Here is a 12493-nt window from a genome sequence, read left to right as displayed (position 1 = left end):
GACTAATGTCGACAGGAAAAGCATCCCTGACACGGGGGTTTTCCCCCAAGTGGCCACACCCTCCGTGACTGTGAGCGGTCTCCCACCTTCTCCCAGCCTTGGTCTCCTCCTCTGTGAAATGGGGATGGGGACTTTGCCAGGAAACAGAAAAGGAAGCAGGCAGGAATGTGTTGGGGGGTGAGAAAGGGCAGGGCTTGGGTGGGGGAAGGAAGGATGCTAAGGGAGGAGGAAACGCAAGTGGCCAGCCGTGGGGTCAGAAGAGCCACCCTGGGAACTGGCCTTTAGCCCTGAATGTGAAGTAGGGATGAGGAAGGGACATTCCCTCTGGCTTCCCTGGCTTCTGTCCTTCCTCCGAATCTGTATGGGCCAGGAGCCCCTCCCCTTACTCTCTGGCCAGGACAGAATGCCATGATCCACCCCTCCACCCACCGCCTGCTGCCCTTCCCTCGGCATACTTGCCTTTAAGAAGAGCAGCTCAAGGGTGCTCCTTAGGAGGGGCCTAAAGCCACGGGTCACTGTGGTCTGCTCTGGCCTGGGGGGAGCAAGAAATGGAGCCCAATAACTGGACATCGCCCCACCAGAGCGACAGCGCCCAGGAATATGCATAGTCTTGGCACCAAACGATGGGCAGGGGCCTTTAGGAGCCTGAGTCTCAGGCGGCCATCACTGCTCTCATGTGCAGACTGGGACTGTACAGATGACTGGCTGTCCACTTCTCCCACGCCTTTCCTGAGGAGGAGATCCTGAAACCACACCACCAGGAGGCCAAGTGTCTGGGGTCCCATTGGCGCAGAGGTCCTCCCTCCAAATATGTAAGTGGAAGTAGCAGTAAAAGTGGATGAAAAAGTAGTTTGGGAGGCATGAGAAGCTTTGTGTGGAAAACATGGTAGGTGCTTAATAAAGGTTGGATGGATGGATGGATGGATGGATGGATGGATGAATGATTGATGGATGGGTGATGGATGGATAGATGATGGCTACATGGATGATGGATGGATGGATGGATGATAGGTGGAAGAGTGAATGGCTGTGTACATGAATGTGCGAGCATGAGTACTTGAGTGAATGAATGAATGAATGAATGAGTGAACCATTAGGTGAATGAGTGGATAAGTAAATGAATGAATAGATAGAGGCTTGAGTAAGTCAATATGTTAGTACCTGAATAAATGAACTTCTAGTCCAGCATAGAAAACCTAACATCACTTCCTCAGGTGTAGGGAACCCTTGGAAAGAAAGCAAGAGGAAGAGAGAGTAGCCTGAATCTTGACTAAACTGCACTTTCAAGCTTCTTAAAGGAAGCACCACCTCTTGGCTTCCTGGAGAGCTGTGTGCACTGAGAATGAAGTGAAGTGTGTCCATGCTCCGGGCAACATTCCTCAGCCCCGGCGGGCCGGGTCCCAGCCCTGGAGTATCGGCTGGGCCGGTTAGGTCGCAGAGGAGTGACTCAGACATGGCGGCCCTGCACCTGGCCACCTGCCAGCACCTCGCCAGGCAGCCTGTGATCCAGCCCACCCACTCACCATCGTCAAGAGCATTCCCTGCCCCTCTGACCCAGGAGGCTCCCCGGGATCACGTGCTATGTGCTCAGCACTCCCTCCCTGCCTTTCTACCCCTCTGAGCAGCTCCCACTCCCCACTATAGTGCTCTCCTACCCTGTGTGATGTAGTGGAGTCTCATAGGCCTGGAGTTCATCCTCAGCTCTGCCATTTGGGCTGTGTGACTTCAGGCAAGTGCCTTAACCTCTCTGAGTCCCAGCTTCATCATTTCAATGCAAACCTTGCCTACCACTAGGGGTAGTTGTTAGGATCAGAGGGATAATAAATGCCCAGTCTGTGCCTGGCACATGATGTACACCAAGCATTGTATGTCCAGCTTGCTCAGCTTTTTGCTTTTGGCAACAATTCATGAAGCATTATAAAGCGCCAGCCAAGCACTGTGCTCAGAGCTCTGCGTGTGTTCCCACAGTCAGTCCTCGCAGGGGGTGTTGGGGGTGGACCTGTGTCCTGCCAGGATTAGCCGTGGACATCCTAACCCCCAGACCTCAGAACATGACATTTGGAAGTAGGGTTTCGACAGAGGTAATCAAGTTCAAATGCAGTCCTCAGGGAGGGCCCTGCTCCAATGACTGGTCCTTATGAAAAGGGGACTGGGACGCAGCATGCGCAGAGGAAGACGGCGTGTCACACAGGGAGACCCGTGAGGATGGCGCTGCCAGCAGCTGGGGGAGAAAAGGAAGGTTCTCCCCTTCCCAGCACAGGGGGAGCCCCGCCCTGCCTGCACCCTGATTCTGGACTTCCAGCTCCTAGACCTGGAGACTCGACATCCCCCCTCTCAGCTGCCCCATTTGTGGTACTTTTGTGAGTGACGGCCACAGGAAGCAAATACAGAGGAGACGGTCCCATGTTACTGATGGTGACACGAGGCCTGAGGGGATGGTGGTGGGAGGGTGAGGGGCTCAGGGCGGGAATGGAGCCCGTGTCTCTGCCGACCCCAGCAGTGTCCCCACCTCACCCTGGGACTGTCCTCTCAGATCCCCGAGCTCTTGGGGCTGGGGAGACACACACACTATTGTTCTGAGTTTCCTCGTATTTTGCAAACATCAACAGCACAACGGGAAGCTGCACGGTTCAGTCCAGGAAGAGCCCGGGGTATTGTGTGGATCCCGGGAAACGCGTCTCAGTTAAGAGTCCGGAAAATAGGCCACTTCCAGGCTCTGCGACTCGGGGCCAGTGACTTAACCGCAATGACCCTGAGTTTCCTCATCTGAAAATGTTACTGCGACCCCCCCCAGAGGCTGTGATGAAGAGCAAGTAAGAGAACACATGGGAAGCACTCAGCCCTGGGCAGGCACTCAGCGGGCTGCTAAGATGGGGACGATGCCTCTGGGGGGGGGGGGCTATCACTAGGTCACAGGTGTGTTTGTCAGACACACACGTCTCCTGCCTCACAGGACAAAATGCCAGGAAGGCGGCCCCAATCCACACCCAGGGTCTCAGCCCCCACTCAAAGCAGGAGGGCATCTCCTCACAGCCCTCACCACTTACCTGCCAGTGGCCCTGAGGAGCTGTGGCCCCTGCCTGCTGCTGGGTGATCCCAGGAGTGCGACCAGATGTCCTGCAGGACCGGCTGTGCCAGCTCCTCCTTGGGGTCTGAGCCCCCAAGGCTCCTCTGGCTCCTCCAAAGTGGCTGGAGGGTCAGGGGGTGGGGTGTGGGGTGACTCACCTGGCTTTTCTAGGTCAGCACAGAGTCTGAACAATGGCCAATGGGGGGAGGGGGGAGGGGGAAGGGCAGTGGCTGACAGGGAGCAGGGTGGTTGGAGAAAATGCCAGACAAGCCAGGAGGAAGCTTCAGCCACAGGGGAGGTTTGTTATCAAAAGTGTTTATTCAACACCAGGAAAGCTCCCAGCAAAACAGCTACAAAGCTCATCAGCCAGAACAAAGCGTGTGTAGAGAGAGGGGTGTGTGTGTGAGTGTGTGTGTGTGTGAGAGTCTATGTGTGTGTGTGTGTATGAGTGAGTGTGTGTATGAGTGTGAGTGTGTGTGTATGAGTGAGTGTGTGTGTGTGTGTATGTGTGAGTGTGTGTATGAGTGTGAGTGTGTGTGTATGAGTGTGTGTGTGTGTGTTCATGGGCCAGAGGCCAGGAGAAACAGGCACTTTTGTACACACTTTCGGTGCCACCTTTTGGTAAGACAACTTCGCAGTATCTGCAAACTGTAAAGGCACAGATATTATATTCAACAAGTCCTCCTTTCAGAATTTATCCCACAGACAGCAGCACACTTGTGTGCAAAGATAGAAGTTCAAGGGCATTCACGGCAGCCTTGCTGGTGAGCACAGAAACCTCACCCAGCAAATGCGGTGGCTGAGATCCCAAAGGGCGGCTCCCCACCACGCGAGGAACCCGGCTCTAGCCCAGAGCCGTAGGGAGCTTCAGAGGGCCCTACACAGGGAGACGATGGCGTGTCTGGATCTGTGCTTTGGATGGATTGTTCAGACTAACGGGCAGCAAGGGCAGAGCAGGGGAGACCCAACTCCGGGAGACCAGCCAATAATTCAGGCTCCCTTCTTTCTGCTTGCGGTGGCTGATGGAATGTGTGACAAGAGGGAAAGAGGGGACAAAGGTGACACCTGGTGAGACTCGGGAAGGCCTGTCCCCTCTACAGCCCACCCACTCAGCTGCCTCTGGGGGGCTGGTGGGGGTACAAGGACAGATTGGGATTTCTTCCAAGTGCCTCCCCATGACTGCCCCCAACAATCCAACCTGGTGAACCATCGGCCCAGTGGGCCAGGGCCAGCTCTGGAGCCGCAGGACTCAGGTTCACATCCCAACTCCACCATTGCGATTCAACAAGTTACTTGACTGCTCTGTGCCTCAGTTTCCCCATCTGTGACCCCACCTGATAGAATTCTTGTGAGGGTTAAAAACAATGTGTGTGAAGTACACAGAAAAACGCCTGGGACATAGTAAGCGCTCATTAAATGTGAGCTCTTCTTAAAACAACCAGGTGTATGGTAGACACTCTGCAGATGTTTATAAAGTCAACGTTGTTAAAATCAGCCTGAAGGCTAACTGAGGAGTGAGTCTGAAATGAGACAATGGAGGTTCAGAGCAAGATCCCCCAGCCCTTTGAACAGACGGGAAGGAGGGTCCGGGTTCCCAAATGGGGTCAGGAGGCCCAGGTCGGGGCCAGGGAGGCCCAGGCCCCACAGCTTGTGAATGAATGGACTTGGTCAGGCCCAGAACGTGCATCAGGGTCTCCTGAGCTCAGGCAGCCCTGTTGCCTTTAATATGGACCCACACGCTCAGGCCCAGCCCTGCCCGAGGACCTCTTCTCAATTCATTTGGCCAACTTCCCCGTGTGACTGCTTATACCGTCTTCACAGCTGCGGGCTCTTCCCCGAGACCTGGGGGTCCTCCGGAGACTTTGGAGGGAACGAGGTGGGCGTCCCAGAAAAGCGCCTCAGTCGCTGAAGTCCTCTCCCCTCCTTGGCGAGTCTCTCCCATCCACTTGGGCCATTGCCACTGCCCAGCGGACTCCAGGAAAACCAAGCTGGGAGCAACTGGCAGGTTGGGTCTAGGGATGACAATGGAATGAGAGTGAGAGAGGGACAGATATTGGGGGGTGGGGGGGTGGGAAGTGCTCTGTGTAAATGGACAGGGTCCCCGAGCAGAGTTTGACGATCTCCTTTTCTTACCCCACTAACTGTATGCAAGCAAGACAGGCTACATAATTTGTGGGGCTCATGAATAATGAGCACATGGGCTCCTTGTTACAAATTATTAAAAATTTCAAGACAGCAACAGCCTAGTATTATACCAAGATGGGCTCTGCTGAACATGGGACCTCATGTGCCCACACAAGTCACGCCCTGTGAAGTTGGCCCCATGCACAGGACTGTGGGGAAAGGGGCCTCAACTATCAAGGTCGTGACCCGGGAAGGCTAAGAATCACTGTAACTGAGGGCACGTGAGGGCCCGTGCTTCTCAGCCCCACCTCCTTCCTCCACTCGGACTGGCAGGGGCTCCAAGTTGTGACCCACGGGGCAGAGCAGGGGGTAGTGACATGTTGCAGGGGCAGACTTCGGAGGAGGGCAGGCCCTGATGGCCAGGGGGAAGAGAGAGATGATGAAAGAAATGGAGGATGGGGCGCGACTGCATGTGGGGTGGGAGGCAAAGAGAGCCATGAGGCTGACCCCCAACATGGGGCTCGGCAGCCAGACCAGCAATGGGAGTGCTGTTCATGGCGATGGAGAGAAGTTAGCAGGTCACGTGTTGGGTTTTGCTTTGTTGGGTTTAGCAAAGGGAATAAACCATCCCATCCTCAGAAGGAAGACTAGGCGAGATACACACATTTGGGGGTCCCTGGTGGGGAGATGGCATTTAGCCCCATTGGATTGGATGAGGCCGCCTGGGTGTGCACAGCTGCGGGGCTCCTTCACGCTGGGCACGTTACCTGCGGCACTGCCGCTCTGCATCCTCGACTGTAAAATGGACACCAGGATACCATCCTCCTTGTGGGCTTTCATAAATGCACTTGTGAGAGGGAAATGCTCAGCACAGGCCTGGTACCCAAGGAGTGTCAGCTGGCATAATATCAGTATTATTTTATCCCTCCTACAAACATCCATTGAGCCCCCACCGTGGCAAAAGATAAGGGAAAGCAGAGCAGGGGGGCCGTGAAGCTGGGAGAGATGTCCGTAATAAGGAGGGAAGTCGGGGGGGACCCTGCTGAGAGAGTGAATTTGAGCAAAACCTCAGAAGTGAGGGAGTGCACCACGCGGATGTCTAGGGAAGAATGGTTCCAGGCAGAGGCAACAGCCAGGGCAAAGCCCCCAGGGAGAGTTGCAGGAGGTGAGGCCAAGAAGCAAAGGGTGGGGGACCTTTGTAAGGTGGCTCCCACATGGCAAGAACAGGTCTCCCACACAATGAGGCAGAAGGTTCTCCGACGAGGCAGAGATGGCAAGCTCTGCAATGGCGGAGGGAGTCAGCTGTCCATCTGGCAGCTGCCCGAGGCTGTGGACAGTCTCTGAGGCCGCCCTCCCCCTCCACTCCCCACCATCTCCCAAAAAGGGCCTCACCTGGCAGAACAGGCTCACTGGCCGGGCCTCTCCTCCTCTTGGCTCTGGAGTGTACTGTCCCACTCGGCTGGGCCTTTGCTCCATGGCTCCCAGTCAAAGCACAAATCCGACTCATTTTCCTCTGAATCTGTGGAGGAGTAAGACAAGGCTTCTTGGATGGTCACATCCTGTCTCCTATCCCTGATCCACAAGGAGCCCCCTGCCAGGCCTGGGCATCCCTGCAGCCTTGTCTGAGGCCAGGGGGCCAGCCCTGAGACCCCGAGAAGACTTCAGGGCCTGGAATGGTGACCAGGGATCAAAAAGGTTGCTCTGTAACTCACCAAGAGGCCCTGTCCACTACTAAACAGGGAAGGACCCTAAGATGAGCAAACGGCCTACCTGCATTGGGTGCAGTCCAGAAGCAGGCACGGAGGAGACACGAACCCAACCATCCATTTGTCCACCAGTCCATTCATTCACAAATATCTGAGTATATAGGTACAATGATTTCCATTGCAGCCGTTTTGTGGTAAAATACACACACACAACAAAGCACCCTAGAAACCATGTGTGTGCACGTCCACCGTGAGAGTTCCAGTTGGTCAAAGTGTGGCATAGTCACACCTAATGGAGGCCCACCCGTCCATCCGGTGGCAGGTCATGAAGTTATTACAGTAACTGCATTGGGTCTGTACCTTTCTGCTTGCAGGATGTCTATGTGTTTCAAGCAAACTTCAGAGGAATCTATGTGTAGAATTCCCTCCCCCCCCCTTTTTTAATAGGAAAACAAAGAATACTCCCTCCTCCATTTATTTTAAACCTGCAGGTGTCATTAAATAGGTGCATGAGCTTGCTCACATGGCTTACCTTGGGAGGCAAGGGGAGAAAGGCGAGAGGGCCGAGGAGGTTGTTATTTTTCTTACTACATATACTCTTACTTCACCAGCTGCAAAGAAGTAAAGAAGGCTGAAAAAGGCCCTCAGATTGCAGACCAAGAGCCGACGTTAGAAAAGACTGAGCCTCATTGTCCTCATCTGTAAAATGGGCACAACAATAGCCTCTTCTATAATGAGGGTTAACTGAAGTGAGATTTGTAAAATGGGCATTCAATAGTGTTGGCAGTTATCAGTTAAAAATCAGCGCCATGGCTTGAAGTGGCTGATCTTCACTAGATATGGCGATTGTTTTCTGAACACCTACTATGTGCTACGTGTTTTACATACCTCTTCTCATTTAACCCTCTTAACGACTTCCTGAGGCAATTACCGATGTTCTTCATATTCTACAATGGGGAAGGCTCACAGCCAGGAAGTGGTCCTGCTGGACTAAATGTGCCCCCTGTACTAGGTGCCACGTGTTCCATTGGGTGCACCTGTTTGAGGTCGGGGACCTCAAAGGCAGCTTCGAAATTAACAACTCACTCCAAGGACCAGCTTGAGGAGCGGTCAGGACCCTCAACAGGCATAGCCTATGGTGCCCACTTCTGTTTTAGCCCTAAGTCCATTTACTTGGAGGTCTCCCCTCTTCTTTTTGCAAATTTCAGGGTCTTCCCCTTGAAGGACACGCCTGGCTTGGTCCTCTCTCGCTATATAACGGCAGGGGGTTAATGCTGTCCCCATGGCCAGCTTCCCAGGGCTCACCAGAGAGCTTCCTTCTCTCCGCCCACTTGCTTCCCCCTCGACTGGGGAAACTGCATACTCCTTGGCCACATTGGCCACGAGGTATGTTGCTCAACCCTTGCCTCCTGTGCCCTGAAACTGCCCCGTGGAGCCTGGCCAGGCAGGGGTGGAGGGGAATCAGAGCTACTCTTGTCTGCTTTCCACTGGATTTCAGACCGAAATGACTCCAATAAAGAGATCCACAACAGATATTAAACCACAGAGGAGGGTCTTGCAAACCCCAGCCCCCACCAAAGCCTGGCAGGCCCAGACCCTGGATTTGGACCAGTTCCCAGCACAAGGACAGAACAGACGCAGTAAAACTGAGAGTTCCAGGAAGACAGAGACGGTGAAGAAGGGCCACTCACTCACTTTAAGGACAGTTTCTGTTCATTCCAGAAATAACAAAAGAACCCTGGCCGGCGTGGCTCAGTGATTAGAGCGTTGGCTTGTGCACTGAAGGGCTGCAGGTTCGATTCCCAGTCAAGGGCATGTACCTGGGTTGCAGGTTCAATCCTGGTTGGGGCACGTTTGGGAGGCAACCAATTGATGTCTCTCTCTTTCACATCGATGTTTCTCTCTCTCTCTCCCTCTCCCTCCTCCCTTCCACTCTAAGACTCAATGAAAAAAATATCCTCAGGTGAGGATTAACCAAAAAAATTAACAAAAAGAATTTATTTATTGGTTGTTCCAGGTAAACTGCCTCTCAGGAGAAAGGTGAGAAGGGGTGGGGCAGGGCAGGTGCAGGTAGCTTTCAAGCAGAGCCTCCAAGGAGAATGAATTGGAGGAAATCAGAGCGTTAGACCTCAGGGAAGATGTACCTTCCCCTTCCAGAGATGCCACTCAAAGCCACTGCTATTCTTCCTCCTACCCTGACAAAACCAATATGGACTAGATCATTTCTCAGCCTGCAAGCACCTACTATGTGTACCTGTGCTGTGTGCCCGCCCTTGCTGTGCATCTCTCCAAAAGGGCAGGGACCATTATTATCTCCATTTTGTAGATGAGAAAACCAAGACCTGGGGAGGGCTTGTCCAGGGCTACACAGCTGGTAGATGCCAGAGTTTTAACTACTCCCTCGGTGTGTGACCTCGGGCAGGTGGCTTCTCTCTCAAGCCTCAGTTTCCTCAGTCGTACAGTAAGGACTACTTCACAGGGTTATTCTGGGGCTAAATGAAACATTACGCATCAGGTACTGAGCACAAGTCCTAGTGCACAGGTTCAGAAAAGCCCAGCTGTCATTATGAACTGTTGAGGGGCAAAGCTGGAATCTGGGCCCACATCCCCTAGACTCCAGACCGACGGCTGTTATATCCACTACACAGACACATGTGCTGACTCCACCAGCCACTGCCTGATGCCCGAGGGCCACGGTGTATCCTGGGAATGAGGAGATCATACTCTAAAAGCTCTCACCAGGAGCTCCCAATATTTACACCACGACCCCCACATTTGAAATCATGGGGTAGTTTAGGGGGTGAACTCCTCACCCCGTCTCAATGCCATCTGACCAGAGGTGACAGCACACTCAGTGCCCTCCCTGCTTGCCCAGTTGGCCAAAGTTCATGGGGCTGAGGAGCAGGAGGTGGGAGGTCAAGCTGTCCCGAGGAAGAGCCTGGGAGACAGGACGGGCAGGGTGTCATTCCTGCCACGTGGCCAAACTGCATCCCTGCCCACCCCCAGCTTCCAGGGGCCAGCTCCACCCCAGCATGCTGCGCTCAGGACCCTATGTCCCAGAGAAACTGGGGTCCTCCCTGATGTATGGTCCAGGGGAAAAGGGTGAGTGGTCACTGGCCCCTGATAAATGCCTAAGGCTGCCACCTCCCACTGTGCAGTGTTTACTGCACAAGAGCGCTGAGCTGAAGGGTGAGAGGGACTGAAACCCAGCCTAGCTCTGCTCTCAGAGCCTGTGCCCTGGCTGCACTCACAGGAAGGGACACCTTCTACTAATTCATCTGCCCAGAGGGGTCACCACTTTCTGAGGGCCGTGGCTAGCACCAAAGACCTTACATGCCAGCCGTGGCCCTGAGGGGACACAGACACACACACATACTGCTTCCCGGCCGAACTCAGGGATTCACCCTTGGACTCTAAGAAACTAAACCACCAAATTAGTCATTTTCTCTTTCAGGTGACCACTTGTCGGCTCTGAGCCAGCAGTGAAAATGCCCCCAAAGAAGCTCCTCTCTCCGCAGTGGTTTCCAGACCCCTGCCCAGCTCCAGGATTAGGGCCCAGCCTGGGTGGCTCACCTTGGCTAAGTAAGAAGCGAAACCAGACGATCAATAAGAACAACAGCAAGGCCACGGGCAGGCCGAGCCAGAACACCAGGAAAGAGAACGTGAGGTCGTTCACCAGCGGCACCAGAGGGTACTTCATGGTGCGTGTGAGGCCAAGCCGGGCCAGCCTGAGCTGGGCTGGCAGGGCTGCCCTGGGGATCTGGTAGGCTGGGCCATGCTCTGCTCTCAAACCAATTGTGACTGAGCTGGTGACGTAACAAGGAAGTTACAGTGTCCTTCAGGGAAGGGAGAGCTATTTGGATGAATGGTCAGGAGCCGGGGCAGTGAGAGTAAGCCCGGGCAGGCCTGGGTTTGAATCCCTGCTAAGTTGCTGTTGGGTTCATGTGCCACCTCCGGGATCCTCTTGTAGGATGGGAATAATTCTTTCCTCACCAAGCTGCTAAAAGTTAGAAAAGCAAATGCTGGGATAAGCACTGCCCGCAGGTGGGTGTTCATATATTTGAGGTCACAGAATCCTCTAGGAGCCAGCTAGGTCCCTGGTCCCAAAATTCAGGCTCCATGTGCCCACACTTACACTTTGTGGGAGTGGTGGGGACTGCAAACCGGATGGAGGATGGAGCGTAGAGCCTATAAAGCAGACAGCTGTCCCAGGAACTGATGTGTGGGAAGTGCAGGTCCAGTACAGCCAGCTCTTCTGACTTCCAAGACAGCCAAAGCATCGGAGTTTTTATGTGAAATCTGCCAATTTAAAAATACTGAATCAAACATTAAAATACTGTTGGCTAAACAAAACAAGTCTGGTGGGCCAGACTGGGTCACTGGGCTGACACTTAAAAACTTTCTAACAAATAGTAGGCCCTCCGTAAATGATTCTTATTTAATCAGGAAGCTTTGGCACCTCTCCTTATTAGGGAGTTCAGTGAGGAGCTTCTAAGGCTTTAACCTTGTTCCTTCATCTCCCAAGTGGGCAGAATACTCTCAAATGCCATTCTTACCTCCTCCCACCCCCCTCATTCACTCATTCATTCATGAAGTGAACCTCCACGTGCCAGGCCCTGGGGCAGGAGGCTCCGGAACTCGCAGAGCCTGATAGTCCCTGAGCTGGAGCCTGGTGGGTGCAGGAGGTCAACACAAGTGGCTGCTGTGTGGGAGGGAGGCAGCAGCACGGTGTTCTCTAAGAGGGTCCTTGGACCACCTGCCTGTCACTGCCAGCAGGTGGGTGGGTGGTGCAGGATACTTGGGAAACACGCTGATTCCCATGTTCACCCTGTTCTACTAAGTCAGAACCTCCAGGGGCTGAGGCTCGGGACTCAACACATTAATGGGCAACCATTCTGTTGCAGACTTGATTTCGAGACCACAGCATTTCACAGAGCACAGGTTGGAAAGCTGGGCAGACCCGGTTCCAGGCTGGGGGAGCAGCTGCACAATGTGGGTGGGAGACCTAGAAGGAGACATGGGTTGAAAGGACCCCCTTCTAGGAAGCCACCGGCCTGGGGAGAAGGGCAAGAGGGCCAGCCACAATACAAACAAGGGAGGGGAGCCCGGCCAGAGTGGCTCGGTTGGTTGAGCATTGTCCTGTGCACCAAAAGGTTGCCAGTTCGATTCCCTGTCAGGGCACATACCTGGGCTGTCGGTTCCATCCTTGGTTAGGGCATGTACCACTCATCGACGTTTCTCTCTCACATCGATGTTTCTCTCTCTCTCTCCCCCCCCTTCCTCTAAACATGTCCTCGGGTGAGGATTACTTAATTAAATAGATAGCTAGATAGCTAGAGAGGAGGGAAGAGAGGGGAGAGCTGGAGCTTGGAGGGCCAGTGTGTTTAAAGGGAGTCTTAGCCCTAGAGTCCTCAGAGGAAGTCTGGGCAGATGGTATTAGAATGCGTGTCCAAGAAGCAGTGCCTTGATGGGCTGTGCCACTCAAGACCCAGGTGTGGACACAACTGCAGGGAGGTGGCTCCCTGGCACAGTCCAGGGGCCGCACACTAACTTCACAGGGAATCAGTGCCAGGCTGGAGGGGGCGGCTCTAGGCAA

General features: G+C 53.9%; 1 protein-coding gene across 1 annotated transcript; it reads right to left on the bottom strand.

Moving 5' to 3' along the window:
• Positions 1-4942: 4942 nt before the first annotated feature.
• On the bottom strand, positions 4943-10597 carry ADIG (adipogenin). Its single transcript, XM_006085169.3, has 3 exons — positions 10471-10597; positions 6584-6710; positions 4943-5079 (listed from the first exon to the last, which is right to left on the bottom strand). The coding sequence occupies exons 1-2, from the start codon at positions 10595-10597 to the stop codon at positions 6598-6600; spliced, it is 240 nt and encodes a 79-aa protein (XP_006085231.1). The 3' UTR covers positions 4943-5079; positions 6584-6597.
• Positions 10598-12493: the final 1896 nt, after the last annotated feature.

This window comes from Myotis lucifugus, unplaced genomic scaffold (assembly GCF_000147115.1).
Source record: "Myotis lucifugus unplaced genomic scaffold, Myoluc2.0 scaffold_16, whole genome shotgun sequence".
NCBI classification, from domain to species: Eukaryota; Metazoa; Chordata; class Mammalia; order Chiroptera; family Vespertilionidae; genus Myotis; species Myotis lucifugus.
Note: the sequence above shows the minus strand (reverse complement) of the source record. Positions and strands in the feature narration are given on the sequence as shown.

What these genes read in the sequence shown, in the direction of transcription:
- ADIG (XM_006085169.3), bottom strand. Translation starts at nt 10,597, where the DNA reads ATGAAGTACCCTCTGGTGCCGCTGGTGAACGACCTCACGTTCTCTTTC. An exon ending in TCGCTTCTTACTTAGCCAAG is followed by an intron (nt 6,711 to 10,470) that starts GTGAGCCACCCA and finishes ACTCCTCCACAG; the next exon opens with ATTCAGAGGAAAATGAGTCG.